The 15776-nt window shown below is 44.6% G+C and overlaps 1 protein-coding gene across 5 annotated transcripts in view; it reads right to left on the reverse strand.

Moving 5' to 3' along the window:
• The window catches only part of Glra1 (glycine receptor, alpha 1), a 97075-nt gene extending 82142 nt beyond the window's left edge, over window positions 1–14933 (reverse strand). For all 5 annotated transcript variants that reach the window (XM_005376175.1, XM_005376173.1, XM_005376177.2 and 2 more), the window contains exon 1: window positions 13905–14933. In XM_005376175.1, the coding sequence (XP_005376232.1) occupies window positions 13905–13960 (56 nt within the window). In that variant the 5' untranslated portion in view covers window positions 13961–14933. The remainder of the gene's footprint in view (window positions 1–13904) is intronic.
• Window positions 14934–15776: the final 843 nt, after the last annotated feature.

Here is a 15776-nt window from a genome sequence, read left to right on the forward strand (position 1 = left end):
TTTGTACTTTCTGACATTCTCTTTTTTAAAAAGATATTTTTCAGCTTTTAAAAGTTTATATATATATATATATATACATACATACATACATACATAAATCTCTCTCTCTATATATATTTGTAAAACATTCAAGCGTTACGCAAATATTTAATGCTTGAAATAAAAGTCCCCCATAGTCTCATTCTCAAGAAATAATAACCACTATGTGCAGTTTTGGATTCATTTCTCTAGGCTTTTTTTTCCCCGCATGAGAATACTAATCCATATAGGAAAATAAAAATGGAATTCTACCATACATACTATTTTGCTACCCAACCCTGCCCTGGTTTAATCATTTATCCTGGGTTTTTCTGCATGGAGCGAGATCACCTGGCACGGCCTTCAGTGCCCCTCAGTCAGAACTCAGAAGAATTGCTGGCTTATCGGCGGAATTAAATAGGTTTTGAGTGATGACCAAATTATCCGCTCTCAGTTGGGTTTCCAGCGGAGAAGGCCTATTGGGAGAGGGTAGGGCAGGCAGGACTGGGCTTAGCCTGGGTATCAGGGTGGATGTCTGCCCAGCTGGTGTCCTTGAGCTCAGGGTCATCCAGCTGGCCTCTTCTGCAAGCCAGAAAGCCTTTCTCTTTTGCCTGCATCACCCTCTTGGCACTCTGCTACCTGGTGAATTAGTCATTCTCTATGGCTCGGTTTAATTGTTTTGAGTCCTGAAAAACTGTCTTTGACTTTGTACCATCTCCCTACTTCCAAATGAAGTTAGTTAGGCTCTCTTCGTGGTCCTACCTCACTTTGCACTGGCCTACTTTAATTATAGTAGTAATGGTTTTCCTACTTCATACAATTGTGAGGCGCCATATGCAATGCTAACATTTTTACATGCTTTCTTTCACTGAACATTGATGGTAATCCAACAGAGAGGGATAATTATTATTCCCATTTAGAAGAGGAAAATAGGTCACAGAATCTTAAAAACAACCTTGATCCAAGGCAGATACCTATCAAGTGGTGTAGCCAGGATTCCAGATTGTATCTGGTTCCTAAGATAGAGTTTTCAGCAGCTAGATCTTCTATGAGCCAACCCAATTTGAGTATTCTGTAGTGACAACGGGAACGATCCATAGTTTTTACATAGTCTGACCTGGCTTTAGTCATGGAAAAATTGAGACTCAGTTACAAAGTCAGGGTGGAGCTTCAGGGGACGGAGAACTGTGCTCTGATTCTAGGCTGTTTACTTTCTTTTAGTAATTAAGTTTATTGGTACCTGTTAGGTATGCATATTGATCCCATTTATCATAGGGAATATGTACCTGTACATAATATACCTTGATTCTTTTTCTTTCTCATTCCCCTCCCCTCCTTCAACCCCTCTTCCCCTCCTTACTTTTGAGGCAGCATGGAGCATTATATATTTTACTAAGACTTATCACCGTATTTTTCAGGGTGTGTTGCCTTTTACATTCCAAGGCCTCTTCAGCGAATTCCTTCAAGCCTCTTTCTTTGAATGTGATATACTTTGTTTTTTCTCTTTGAGACATGGCTTGTTATGAAGTTCAGGCTGGCCTTGAATTCAGCTTGCAGCCCAGGCTGGCCTTGAATTCACAGTGATCCTCCTGCCTCAGCCTCCCAAGTGCTGGGATTACAAGTGTGCACCATCATGCCCAGCTGAACATGATGTCATTTCCTTTTTGGCTCTTGTGAAGAAATTTTCTTTTCTTCTAGGTGTTTCAGGTCACATTGAGAAAACTACCTCAATGACTTTCATGCCTTCTGCAGAAATAAAACCATTTTTGGAAAGTTTGCCTGCCTGTGGCAGGGCATTTCTGCGGGCCTGGTTCATGGTGGGAAGGAACCTTACATGCAGTGGCTCCGGTATTCTGAGAGGCCCAGAGGTTGCCAGCCAGCAAGAATGAGGCTGAGCTGTTCACTGTGACAGCTATGGACACAGAGCCAAGCTGCTGTGTGGAGCTCACACTCACACTCACACTCATACTCACTGTGACTCACTTCGTGGTGAGACACAGCAGTGCTTTGGGGTTGGTTGGTTGCAATTCTTTAGGCCTTGGGCTTTTGTAGAGCCAGTGAGGGGAGGATGGGGGCGGTCATATGGGAACAAAGCAATACGACCTAACAGACACTGTGTCCAGTGTACAGGGACCATGGGGATAACACTATTTATGAGGGAAATAGGGCCAGCTGAAGACTGGGAAACACCAGAGAGTATGTCCCTTGACCTTGTCATCTCACTTGCATTTCACACGCACCAAGAAGCTCATTAAACTCCTGGGCTTTGAGGGGGTTATAATCTAACAGGAAGGGTAGATGGCTACCCAGTGTGCGCAGTCACTCTGAGCAAGGAGTGCCAAGGATAATGCCCTGCATTTCTAAGGAGACTCCATGGTGAGTCCATGCCCAGCTGCAGGTAGGGACAGTGCAGTCCAGGCGACGCTGCAGGGAGGAAGTGATGCTGGACCTGGAGCTTGAGGTGTGGTAGCATCCCGGAGATGTGGGAAAGGAATTACCATTCCTTTTGTGTTCTGCTAGGATAAAATAACTGAACTTGGACTTCGGTACCCATCCGTGAAGTGGTCCTGTTTTTAGGATGAGGGACTTGAGCTTTAGGAAGGTTGAGCAAACTGTCAAGATTCTAAAGCAAGGACATGACAAAGCCTGGCTGAAAATTCAGATTAGTTTGAACCCAGAGATGGTTCATGTGCCCTTTCTTGGCAGAAATGAGGAGAGTCGATTTCCCAGATGTTGGAGAGAACACCATGAACACAGACATAACACTTAAGGACTTTGAGAATCCGTTTGGGGTTTGGTTTGTGTGAAGCTAAGGAGCTGGAGATGAGGGTGAGCCTGGTGCGGTACGCTGAGAGCTTTATGTTACACAAAACCCAGGTCTTTTCAAGAGAAAGTGCAAGGTGCAGCGGGAATGAGATACGCAAGATCTGTGTGTCCACTGACAGGATATTGCTGAGTGATAAAAGGAAGTTGCCTAACATGAGATTTAGAATAATTCCATTGTTTAAAGAAGGACACAAATAGTTTATAACAGAAGCACAGCAGTAAAAGGCTCTCTGAAGTTGCATGCCTGAATTCCAGTCTGGCAGTGCTACTTCTAGTGTTGGTGACCTTGGGAGAATTTTTTTTTTTAACCTCACATGTATCATGGGATAAATAATAGTCTGTGCTTCATAAGACTGTCATGAGGATTACATGGGTTAATATATACTCAGCTTTTAGAATGGTGTCAGACACATAGCACTCATGTTTTGGTTATCATTAGGGTATTAAAATCATCTGGAAGCATGACTATCAAACTGTTAAGTGATTTATCTTAGAGAATAAAATATCTGCATATTTCAGTTTTAAACCCGTCTCCCTTTATTGTTTAATATTTTACCACAAAGAAATAGAATATTTACCATGTAAAAATGAAAAACAGAAGAAAGAAAAACAAAATAACAAACCAGCATGTCTGTTTCAAAAGTTGATCTTCAGAGAGTATATTTCTACTGTATTTTTTCTTCTACTAGGAATAAGTCTGCTAGGGACACATTAGGCAATGTCTCTGGTGTCACTCAGAGAACTGACAGAAATAGTGTTGGAGACAGGACTGTCTAGGCTTCCTACAGGCCATGTCTGGAGTGGCACATTCTATAAGGAGAGCTGGCTTGCTCCTACCCCTCTCTCCTCCCCTATCACTTCCAGGCTTCCTGGACCAGAGATGTTCTGAGGAGCCCTGTGGATTTTTTTGGGAGCAGGAACTCTCGAGCATGTGGTGCTCGAGGTTGCACTGTCTCTTCAGACTCCAATAGAGAAGATAAAGTGTTATCAGGGAGACTCAGTCCTGCATGTTGGGGGGTGAATTAGACTGTGAGGCTGAGAAGTTCTTGGTCTGAGCACAAGAGATCCGGGAGTTTTAAAAATTCTGTTCCTGGGTCACCGATTCTGCTGCCTTTCTCCCCAAATTCCCTACTCAGTCAGAAATTCTCTCCCCTGATCCTAGAAATCCCTTTCCATTGAGTAATTTTGGCTACAAGGCAGGAAGATAAAGAAGAAATGATGCTGCATTGTAAACTATCTCTACCCCCAGAGGGGTAATTATGCATTTGTTTTTGATAAGGGTAGAAAATAGTGCAAAATTCCCCTCCTATATGAAGGACATAGGTTAGAAACTCATGCCTAACTGTATTATTATGTAGAATTACTGCTCTTTAGAATGCGGAGAGACAAATTCATCTCTTACATCTTCATCCATCTCAATCTTCTCTAGTCTCCACTCTTGTTTGTTTGTGGAGTGACAATGGCAGAGTTCTATAGTCAGACCTGTTTTGAGGCCTGGCTGTTCTTACTACTTGTCATTCTTTGGCTTATGACTACTTGTCATAAGATTCATAACTTCGTTATCCCTGTTTGTGACGATACAATGGAGATACACTGGTACTTACATCTTAGGATTTTTGCAAGAATTGTGACATGAGACATATACTGTTGTAGCACAGTAGCTAGTGTTCAATAAACACTCAATAAATGCAAATGACTGCTATTGGTGGTCATTGCAGTCTGGGCCAAGATGAGGCACAATGAGCGAGGACTTAGAACCAAATGGATATCTAGTAATATAAAAGAGGCACATGCTCTGGGCACTAGCCACACCATCCCTGTTCCCGTTACCCGCCTGGGGGAAATGCCACATATGCTCATGGAGACGTACATACACTGTGATTATTGTAGTACTGACTGTAGTAGAAAAAGGAGAAACACCACAAGTGCCCATCAATAGGGAGATGGCTGGAATTCACTAGGAAATCCATGACGTAAGATGCTCTGCAAAATGGAAAGATGGAAGACAGATTCCTACGGCTAGGGAACAGGAAGACAGACTATGTATAGCTGATAAGGGGAGGTGGGAATGTGGGAGATGCGGGGAGGAGAGGGGAAGTAAGAAAAGATCAGGATGGGAGATGTATGTGTTCCTTTTCCCCATGAAGAGTGTGTTTGTTATGTATCACAAATATATACTAATAAAAGAGGAAACAAATAAAACATTCTGCAGGGGTAGAATAATATATACATGTTGGTATGTGAACAAGACAATCTGGAATTATATGGGCGCTATGATTCTATGATATGATAGTATATAGTTGCATGCATGTGAGAAGATGTGTATGTATATAATACATATGTAATATATAATGTCTAAATGAAAATGATCAAGAAAAGTAATAGTTGAAAGGGGTATGGAGGTACTTATCACAGGGAATTTCAGGCTTAAGTCTAGCATTAGAATTTTCATATAAAGAGAATATGTGTATATTGTATAATTGAAAATGATCAAGAACAGAGAAAGAAATGGCTATTTGGCTTCCAATAGGAAGAATATTGCTCTGTCCAACACAAGGCCTGATGGGAAATTCCCAGATCTTCTCTTCTAAGCTCGTTTCCCGCTCTAAGGTCCACTGGCAGAGGGGCAGGGCTACCAGCTTATATCTCCACCAACTCACAGGGGCGGCAGTCTTGCTCTACAGTATACATCAGTATGGTGAGCTGTAAGATCTGTGTTTGAATCCTGGCTTTACTTTGAGATTAACAGTACGGTTACTTGCTGTTAAGAAAATCCAGGTCACCCTTCCTCTCCAAGACTTAGTTTTCTCAGCTCTGAAGTGGGGATAGTTCATAACTATTGTCCTAATTTATCTTTTAAAAGGTGAACAGACAGCTCCTGCAGAAGTATGGATGTGGAACACTCTGTGAAGTGCTATTGTGTGAACACTGCAGATCTGCCTGGCAGCCTGGTTGCAGTGGTCTTGCGGCATTCTTCTGAAGCCGAGGAGCGTTGCAGAAGGGAGCACATAGCAACAAACACGTAGCTTTCAACAGGGTGAAGATCCTAGCAGTTGTTCCACTTGGTGTATAGGACACCAACACACTTGGAAAAGTGGACAGGTTAGAGGGGTAAAGAAGAAGGAAGGGTGTGGTCCTGAGGTCAGCAAATAGTAGAATGGAGTAGTGGTCTCTGGACATCCTGGAGTCCTAAGCAAACCTGTAATGATGTGAGGCTGATATACAGTGTGCACTGAATGGTTATACTAGTGAGATCTTTGGGGAAAGAAACCAGAGGTACCCTCTTTTTGACTGTCTTGATCCACATCCTCCGTCAATCCCAGCAGACTCTCACTGCTGTGTCCCAAGGCCTGGGGCCTGGGGGTTAGGCTGCTCCCTTGGGGGCCCCTCGCTTTAGGCAGCCTCACACAGAGTTCCCAGCTGTGTGACGAGGATTTGGCGCAGGACCAGCGTTGGGTGGGTAGCTGTCTGAAGAACCCTCTTGAAGTTCGAGTGTTTGTGTTTATCTGGGGGGCTAGGGTCAGTGTGAGAGGACTGAAGGGTGGAAGGCGCAGGGGCAGAGTCGGGGCACATGGACTTTATAGTTGACATGCAGGGCTGGACAGATAGTTATCAGGAGGATGGAGAATTTGCCATCTGCTTATAGCTTTGGGAACTCTGCCACTTCAAAGCTTTGCGGAACTCATTGCAAAATAAAAGGGTCGGTGTGTATATGTGTGCATGTGTGTGTGCATACACACTCCCTCCAGGATGCTTTAAGTCTTGCTACTCAAGTCCACAGAAACATCAGCAACACCTGGGGGCTGTCAGAAGAGTAGCCTCCTACCCTGCCAGACCTCCGCAGCCAGAAGCTGCAGGTTTTTTTCATGTGTCACATTCTCTGCAATTTCTCCACATGGTGAATTTGAAAAGTAACAACTTGCGGGCTGTTGTTAACGTTGCAGGTTTCTGGGTCCCATTCCTGGAAGAACTCTGCTTTGGTAGTCTGGTATGATGTTGGGAATCTGAATTTTACTTTGTCCCTATTGTTTTTGCGCAGCTGGGAATTGAACCCAGGCTCTTGTGCGTGCTGAGGAAGCACTTTACCACCAAATTTATTTAATTAAAAATCCTTTTACTGAAGTATGATTGACTTATTAAACTGTTCATATTTAATGTACTTGCTTACATTTAAAGATGAGTATACACCTTGAAACTTTCATCAAAATCTATACCATACACCCATCCATCACCTCCAATAATTTTCTCCTGTCCTCTTATTTACAAATATTATTGTTAGTTTATAATAAGAAGACCTCTTGTAAGATCGACCCTCTTAATACATTTTTTGGGACGTGTGTTTTTCATAAGCCCCTCACAGCTGGTTTTGAGAGCTGTTGCATTCCAGAACTGCTCAGAGCCCATCCTGCCTCAAGACTCAGTCATTCAGTGACTGAGGAAAGTACGATTCTGAGGGTGCGCAGGTCGAGAGTGGAGGATGCGGCTGGCAGGGAGAGGAGCGGAGGCTTGTTCTCTTAGTGCCTGCGGTCTGCCCTGGTTATGAGGCAAGAGCGAGTGCTGTCCAGGAGCTGCTGCCCGTTTCATGGCTGAGATTAACGATTGTCGGCAGCTTCCTATTAAGATGGTAAACTCATTTAGCACTGGACACTGAAAAACACCCGAATTCAAAGGCAGAAAGTGGTAATCTAATTGCACTGAATTTGCCTCAGAAGTCTCTGACAATATCAACTCCAGGAAACTACAAAAGAGTCCTTTATATGTAGTTGAAAAAGCTTTGGGGCCTCGGCATGCCTCCTAAGGGCTTGCATTACTCAGTGCAGGCACTGTGTGGACAAGCTCCCCCGCCCCACCTCGCAGTGCACTGCTCCCTTCTGATGTGCTTCTGAATGGGTTTGCTGGCTGGCCCCAGGGTGGTTTTGGTCGTGAGTGAGGTTGTGGTTTCTGGGGAGGCACTGGAGTTCTGAGCAGAGAGGCCATCAGTCGTGTGAATACAGACTGTGCCTGTGGCTTTGTCTGTGGTCCCTTGCATTTTCTGATGAGTCCTTTTGGCTTCTTCAGCGAAGAAGCCAGGCTTTTACATAACTAAGGTGATTTCCTGTTAATAATTCTTTGTCGCATTGTGCGTTTATGTCCAATTTATTTACTATCCAATCCATTTTAAGGAATTAAAAAAATACCAGCGAGTAGCTGTTCATGGCGTGATTCAGAGAACTTACAGAGATCGGACGTTAACTTGGGAATGAAGAAAGGGGAAAACATAAATATTACGCAGGCCTGTCTCTCATCTGACCAGTATTCCATTTATGCTTCTGTAGCAAATGGCAAACCTTGGTGTACAAAAGAAGCTTGAATTTCTTTTGCCTTCTTCCTGGGAAGCAGATTTCTGGTTTTGCTGGCATACCTCCTGTGGCAGGGACTGTCACCACCTCTGAGGCAAGTCAGTGCATGGCATTATTTGCTGGAGCACCTAGAAAGTTCTGAATTTCACTGGGCTAGAACTTGTGTGCACATTAATAAAAATCTACCAGTGTACCCCAGTTCCTTCCTTGGAGATCTATAGCATAAATCAAATCTAGTGCTCCCCAATATGGGGTCCCTGGGTACTTAGGAGGCTCATGCAATGATAATGAGGACTCAGAATCTTTTTTAGGCATTTCAAAGACTAACAAATTGCATATTTCCTTCTGACAAAGCTCTGCGGATGGACTAAAAAGCACCCTATGTCTTTAAGTTTGTTTCTTCTTGGGTTAACTCGGTGCATCGACGTTGCTTGTGCTGCGATTTCAGTATTTCTGGAGGTTATATATGCTTTGGTTAATAATCATGGGGATAATTAATGAAGAAGAGGGCTTAGTTCGTAACCTTAAAAATATAGGCTTCATGGGGGTAGTAAATGCTAAATAGAAATCTTAATAAAAAAAGAGAAGCTTTGGTCTGTCTCTCTCACATTTCTCAGACTATGAGAACAGTGATCCGGCACCTTGTTTTCTAGTCATTCTGAGCATTTCTTGGATTTCCTGGGGAGGGGGCATTGACACACTTACGGAATCTGTCCATAACTGTCCAGGTGAGGAAGCATTACCCTCCCAAGACCGAGGTTGCTTAATGAGGTCTTTACTTCTTTTGGACTTTCAAGCCTTGGTGTACCTCAGTGTGGGTATTTTTTTTTTTTTTTGGGGGGTGATAATTAAAATATGTTGCAATAATTGTTACAAGAACTGTGCTTTGTGGAAGAAATTGGAAGAAGATAATCCTGAACTGGCAAGCATGATTTTAGAGAATAATTGGTGGGATCCTTTCACTTTACAGGTTGAGAAAATGAGGGCCAGGAAGGTCACAGAACCCTCTAAAGGTCATGTCAGTGCTTAAATTCTGGAGCCTAGGTTTGTTGATATTTGGCCCAAGGCTGGTTTGCCTATGGCGTACTTTAAGACCTGCAGAATAGCATCAAGATGGTCATGTGGGGAGACAGCGCCATCCATCTTTAAAATCATTCTGGCTTTTGCCAACTGATGAAGGAAATAAAGTTAATGACGCCCACATAAATGTGTTGCTGTAGGAGAATGTGCATGCTGGCTGGCTGCGGGGGAGCTCTGCGGGCCCCGGAGCAAGGGAAAAGGGTTGTTAATGTACCTTGGAAGGGGGCAGAGTCCCTTTTCTGCACGGACGGGGATCATGGCATCCATCCCCGCATGCTACCTGCTGTGGCTGGCAATCAGCACGTGATGAGTGAGTGCTGGTGGAGAAGTGAAGGCAGCCCTGTTGGAGCCAGTTCATCTGAGCCTTTGTGGATATCAGTCACTGGCTTGACAGAGAGCTTGTCAGAGGCTGAAGGGAACTTACAAGGCTTAGACCCAGCCATTTGAGTTGAAAACTGAATACACATGATAAAAGAGACTTGTTGTGGTCATGCTGTAGGATGGGAACAGAGCTGACTCGGGAAGTGAGGGCTGTCACATCACAGCCAGCCTGCTCTTTCCACTGCGCCACATAGATGCAACTTCTTTCACAAGGCGGCCTGGGAAGTAAATTCCCCGGATGTCCCTGAGAGGTCATTACCAGTTTTGCAAATATGCAGATGTTATATGCTGATTCATGACTCCATTTACTGGCCTTGGTTCCCTGTCCATACTGTCACTTGGGAACAAAAGTGTGTCATTTTCTTTACTTTCTCTTAAGGTTCCCAAGCCCCCAAAGAGCGTGAACTGATTGCTATTTGTGATCCCATTAGTCCTGATGCAGACTTGCCCAATGAACTTCTTTCCTTAGGAAAAAGTCCCTGGCCTATTTCAGAAACTCCTAGACATTTTCCGCAGTGCCCAAAATGTAGCGGGTAAGAGTCAGTGCAAAATACAGCTGTGATTTCAGGAGGAGAAGATCAAGGTGGTCACCAGCCCCCTGGCCACATTTGAGGTCAGCAACCAGATGGGTCGCTTCAAGGGAAACCTCATCTACCTTTCAAGTGGGGGTTTTTATTTATTACTATTATTTAGCCATGTATGAAACTTTGAGCTTAGTGTGGATAGAAACACCTTCCCCTCAAGGTGTTGGTGACCTCTCTTAGGAGACAGTGCCATAGTCAGTACAACACCCTGTGCAAAGACTCCTCTGCTGGGATAGGAAGTAGAAAATTGGTCATATTTTGGGACAACCACCGGCGGGCCAGACCTGATTTATTTCCCCTTGTTTATTCCCTTCTGACTCTAGAAACGAGGGCTCTCAAATCACAGCCAGCCTGCTCTCCTTACTGCACCACTTGGTTGGAGCCTCTATCATAGGGCGGCCTTGGAAGCACATTCCCCCATGTCCCTGAGAGCACAAGCTAGGTCCCTCTTGCTTTTACTGAAGTGCTTTGTGCATTTCACAAGGGGCATTTTCTAAAGAAAACAAATCTTTCCTATTATAATTAATACATTAGCACTTCTAATTAAAATTGTGGTCATTTTATAGGGTGGTTTCAAAGTTTGCGTGATTTTTTTGTTCCCTTTCTCTACGCCCTGCAGTAATTGGGCAATATCTGGAGGCATTCTTTGACTGTCGTGAGTGGGGGAGGTAGGGAGAGGGTGCTGCTGGCACCAGCGATGCTGTGAGTTACCCTACAAGGTGCAGGGCAGCCCTTGTAACAAAGAACTCGCTCCAGATACCAGTAGTGCAGAGGTGGAGCGGCATGCTTTACACCTGCTGGGACTGTTCGGTACTGAGAAGGCAGGAGAATTCTGTAGTCCTTCTGGGTCTGTCCTAGCCATAAGCCTCTGTAAAGGCTCTGGGGATTGAAGTCAAGTTAGTTCCCTTTGGTGTCTTAAAAGGCGGTTTGAAATTACTATGATCCCATTATTCAAAAAGATCTGTGCCTATTATTTTTGGTCCATCTGGGTATAAGGCCCCATCCCTAAACTGACATCAAATTTAGGGCATTGAATCCTTGGATGTTACTTAAGAATTTTAGAACCTCAGGCTTCTGAGATATCACAGCAGAAACTTAAGTCAAATCACCTTTTTTACTTCTGGGGACACACCACAATGCTGTTGGTCTCCTAGGGCCCCCAAGTCTCCTTTTCTAAGACCTCTATTTGTTCTCTGTGTTGACATCTATGAGATTCTGGCCTCGCTCACTTCTACTGCTGTTTTGTCTGTCTTGCTGTTGTTATTGCCATTTCACTGGTTACACGCCAGTGCAGCCAGCACCTCTGTAACCAAGAGCTTTTGCAGCCTCCATATTTTCTCAATAAGGTGAGCAGCTGGCATCGTTTAATCTAAGGAGTACCTGGGTGCCTGAGATGATCGGATTGGTTCATCCCCAAACAGTGCCTGTCCCTCGGGGGTGAAAAAGTTATTCACGTGGAACCTGACAGGGCAGTGCCAGCCTTTATTTACCCCCACATTCTAATAAGTTTCCAGACCTTAATGCTTCTGTATTTTCGCTTAAAAATTTAAAAATGAAAGAACTGGAAATGAAAATACCAGCCGAACAAAAACAAGCTACTCAGTTTACAGTCTCGTGAATTTTTTCCATCTCTCTGAAAAATTGCTAACAGTATTTGCATAGTTCAATTCTTATTTTACCCTTCAGAAATAAACAATTTTCAAATAAAGTAGCTATTCCTGTGCTTTGGAAGTACAAGGGTACCACTGCCTTTCTAGTGCTCTTAAGTCATGACTCTTCTTTCCTTGTAAGCATATGGAATTATATCTCACATCCATTGTAACACATGTGTTCCTTCACATACGTGGGGGAAAGATTTGCAAAGTGATGTTTCCTGATAGGCCGCCACCAGTTTACTTGGAAAATTAACACAGGGAATTCTGAACCTTATCAAAATGATTAGCATGCAGACCTCCTAGACGGAGTATCCCTTTTGTGAAAGACAATGTCTGAGAGAGAAAACTAAAGCACTGCATACTTTTCATCAAGTAAAAAGGAATGTAGAAAGGGGTAGCGTGATGTGCTTGGTCCTATTAATTTGCTCTTTAATCTCTCTACTTCAGTCCTGTCTCTGGTAAGACAAACAGAGAATCAATTTGCATATAAATGTAACTAAGTTCCTAATCTCCATCACATTTTACAATTCTACTAGGTATAAAGGGGAAAATGAATCTGATATTATTAATAAGATACTTCTTGCTTTTTCACCCATAAAGTAGGTAAATTTCACAAGGCCCTGAATTGTTATACTTTTTCTTGACTATTTACATTCTGAGCCTGTGTTAGAACAGTGGCCTATCAAAGAATTATTTGAACTGGAGATTAGAAGCTTTAGCATTGGTTATCTCAGAGAAAGAAGGGTAGGGGTCTTTTCTTCATCTGAGGAGGGAGGAGGGACGAGAGGCTCACATATAGCTGTTTATAATTTTGGGGAAGGTGTCATTCATCTCATAAACCAACCGACAGATTAGTGAAACCAACAATTCATACAGAGGGTAATAAAAAAGGAATTATTTACTGTTTTATGATGGTAGAGGATAATATTCAGTGGTCACTTAGTTTTTAAAGTGACTGGAGTGGGGGTTTGAGCATGTCTTTTAATCCAGTGCCACTGTAAGACATGAGAAGTAAGCATCTAAAGGAAGGAAGATTAATGAACCCTGCAGGTCATGAGAGAAGAGTAATTTTTTTCAATTCATATGAATGGAATTTATCCTAACCATCTCTGAAGAGGACATGATTCACCCACTTACAAAAGGCCTATCTATTTCAGTGCTTCCTAAGGAGATTTTTTTTTTTTCACTTTTCACTTGTACTAACATAAGAATGCCAAGCCTGAAGGCAGAAAATTTTAACCTCAGAGACGACGGATAGGGGAAACTTATTGAATCAGGGATGGAGATAAATGAAGAAAAACAAGCAAGAATTGCCCATCAGCTCAGGGTCTGCTGCTGACCGAGCAGAGTTTGGAAAGGTGGGAAAGCAAGGGCCAGAGTTTTAAAAGGGGAATATTCCTCAGAATCTACTTTCAATAGAGTCACTTTGCACCTAAGTGCAAAGCTTTACAAACGGAGGTCATAACACTATTGCGCCCTAGCACTAAGCCTCAGAAACCCGTCTTTCTGCACCCGCAGGAAAAGAAAACAACAACAAAAGAGAGAAAATGATATGTTTTGTGTCCAGCGAGTTTGAGTGCAACCTTCCGCGTCACCGCTAGTTGTCACTTGGCTCCCAGACGGAGAGCTGAGGTTTTCGGCACTGCGGTTAGAGAGAATGCAGTCCTAATTAAACTGAGTAACTCCTAAAGCTCCCCGTTAAAGTCCTCAACCCAGTGACAGCTAATATGCGGGGGAGCCGGGAGCTAGTGCTGGCAGGTGTAGCAGGCAGAAGGACAAACAAACCGCAAGAAACAGGCAAACAGCTGCCAGAGCAGCGACTGTCTCAGACCTCCACGCACAAGCCAGACACCCTGCGGGCGGAGGGTGGGAGGGGGTGAAGGGGGGCGGGGGATGGAGGGACCGGATTGCAGCGGTATACATCACCCCCTCCCCCAAATGATGGGACCACGGCCCGTCTGCCTCCGTACTCCTTCCCCCCATTTGCATCAGAGCGATGTGGTCAGTAGAAAATTGCATACCTGAAGAATACAATGGTCTCCCAAAGGTAGAGTCGAAGAGTATTGAAGCTGTACATTTTTCAGGTCCTTGTGCTTTGTTGTCCACGAGTTATGGGGGCAAAAATGTTTCAGATTGGCACTTACAAAACCAGCAATCGCGATTGGAAAAATAATCCAGATGTTAAGGAGACGTGGGGAACAGGGGTGCAGAGGCAGAGCCCCAGGGGAAACTGGAGCGCGGAGGCTGTAGGTATCACGGACAGCGGCGGCCGCAAAGCGTTTCAGCACCACGGAGAGCGTCCAGCCCTGCTTTTCAGGAGCGCGAAGAGTATTGCTGTTTGTTAAACTCCAGCGTGTCTGTGGCTCCCTGCGGCGCTGGGGAGGCACGTTTGGGGGTGGGTATATTTTTTTTCTTTCTTTCTTTTTTTTTTTTTACTCCTGTTTTTCGGTTTAAACGGCCAGCTCCATGCAAGGAAAAAAAATCTTCCGTGGAGATCAGAGCGCTGGCCCCTGACAGTTAGGCAGGGCGAGCATCTTGGTAGAGAGAGCAAGGCTTTACGGCTCTGGCCTGGCCTGAGGGGGTCAGGGGCGAGGGGAGAGCGGGAGACGGCGCTGCCTTCAGTTAAATCTCGGAGAGTGTGCCAGGCTGGCGTATCGCGACCGAGTCTGGGAATCTCGTTCTCCTGCCTCCGTTCCGGTCTGCTGTCGCCTTACAATCCCTGTTCTCTGGTCCCCGCCGAATAAGTTATGATCGCTGCAGGAAAGGTGTCCCATTGCTCGGGGGCTGCAGGCACGAGGCAGCTCAGGGCAAGTTTCAGGGGCTGCTGGCGTTCATAGCTACCCCGCGGGGCTCAGGAGACCAAAGGTTCAGATGCATCTCGGTTTTCTGAGCTCGCCCATCTTCCTTTGGCCAGGACTCGCTCAGATCTTCAGACTTTCTTACTGCATTAATTTAACAAACTGGCGGCGTAGGGAATGGGGGGAGGTAGCGGATGGGAGGGGGTGGAGAAGAGATTAAAAAAAGGGGGGAAAACTCCTTAGTATCTTCAAACCCTCCCACTCGAGGTGTTCATTGGCTCGCGACTGAGAAAACCAGATCTTCTCTCGGTATTCGGCCAATCGCGTAATAGACTTTGGGTTGCGGTTAACGCTTGGGGTGCTGGGCGCGATCCGCCCCCAGCGCCCCCCAGCTATGCCTGCATGCGGCGGGGGAGAAGCTACGGAGCTAATGTCTTGAGGTCTCCCAAAATCTTACCTTGATCCTTAAAAAAACAGTCGCTTGTGAGTGAAACACTATGGTCCCAGCTCTGACGTGCTTCTGGGCTCCGTTTATCATTTTAAAAGGGAAGAGCTGAACCACATCCCTGAATTTATTTGGAGTTCTAAAGTTGCATATAATTTTTGACCCTGGAGGGGAAGGAGAGGTTTTCAGTTAAAAAGATAAAAAGGTAGAAGAAGTTCTCTTCCAGAATCCCTGTAGTGGGAAAATACAGGAAGAAAAAAAATCCCTTAATTTTCAGGGGAAAGAGGGAACTGCCCTGGCTGGCATCCTTTGGGGAGAGAAGGAAGATACACCATCTTCCAGCTGCATAAAGAGACAGCGGTATTCACCTTTCATACGCTGGAGAAACTGGTCCTCACAGAGTTATGGCTTGCTTCAAGTGAATAGCAGAACCCAGCAGTACGTACGCACAAGTGTCTCGCTCGTACTTACTTCTCCCACTCCCTGTTTTTTCTCCCTCCTCCTTCCCTCTACTTTCACACCTTATTTGAGTCTCAGAAACCAGAGATACATTTCACTCTGGAGCCCATCTGGGGAGGTGGAGTTAATCAGATTTTCTCCAAGCTACGGGACTTTAGTGGATTAATAACCTCTGCAGGATTCTCTGGCTG

The sequence above is a fragment of the Chinchilla lanigera genome, unplaced genomic scaffold (assembly GCF_000276665.1).
Source record: "Chinchilla lanigera isolate Chin_1 unplaced genomic scaffold, ChiLan1.0 scaffold00007, whole genome shotgun sequence".
NCBI classification, from domain to species: Eukaryota; Metazoa; Chordata; class Mammalia; order Rodentia; family Chinchillidae; genus Chinchilla; species Chinchilla lanigera.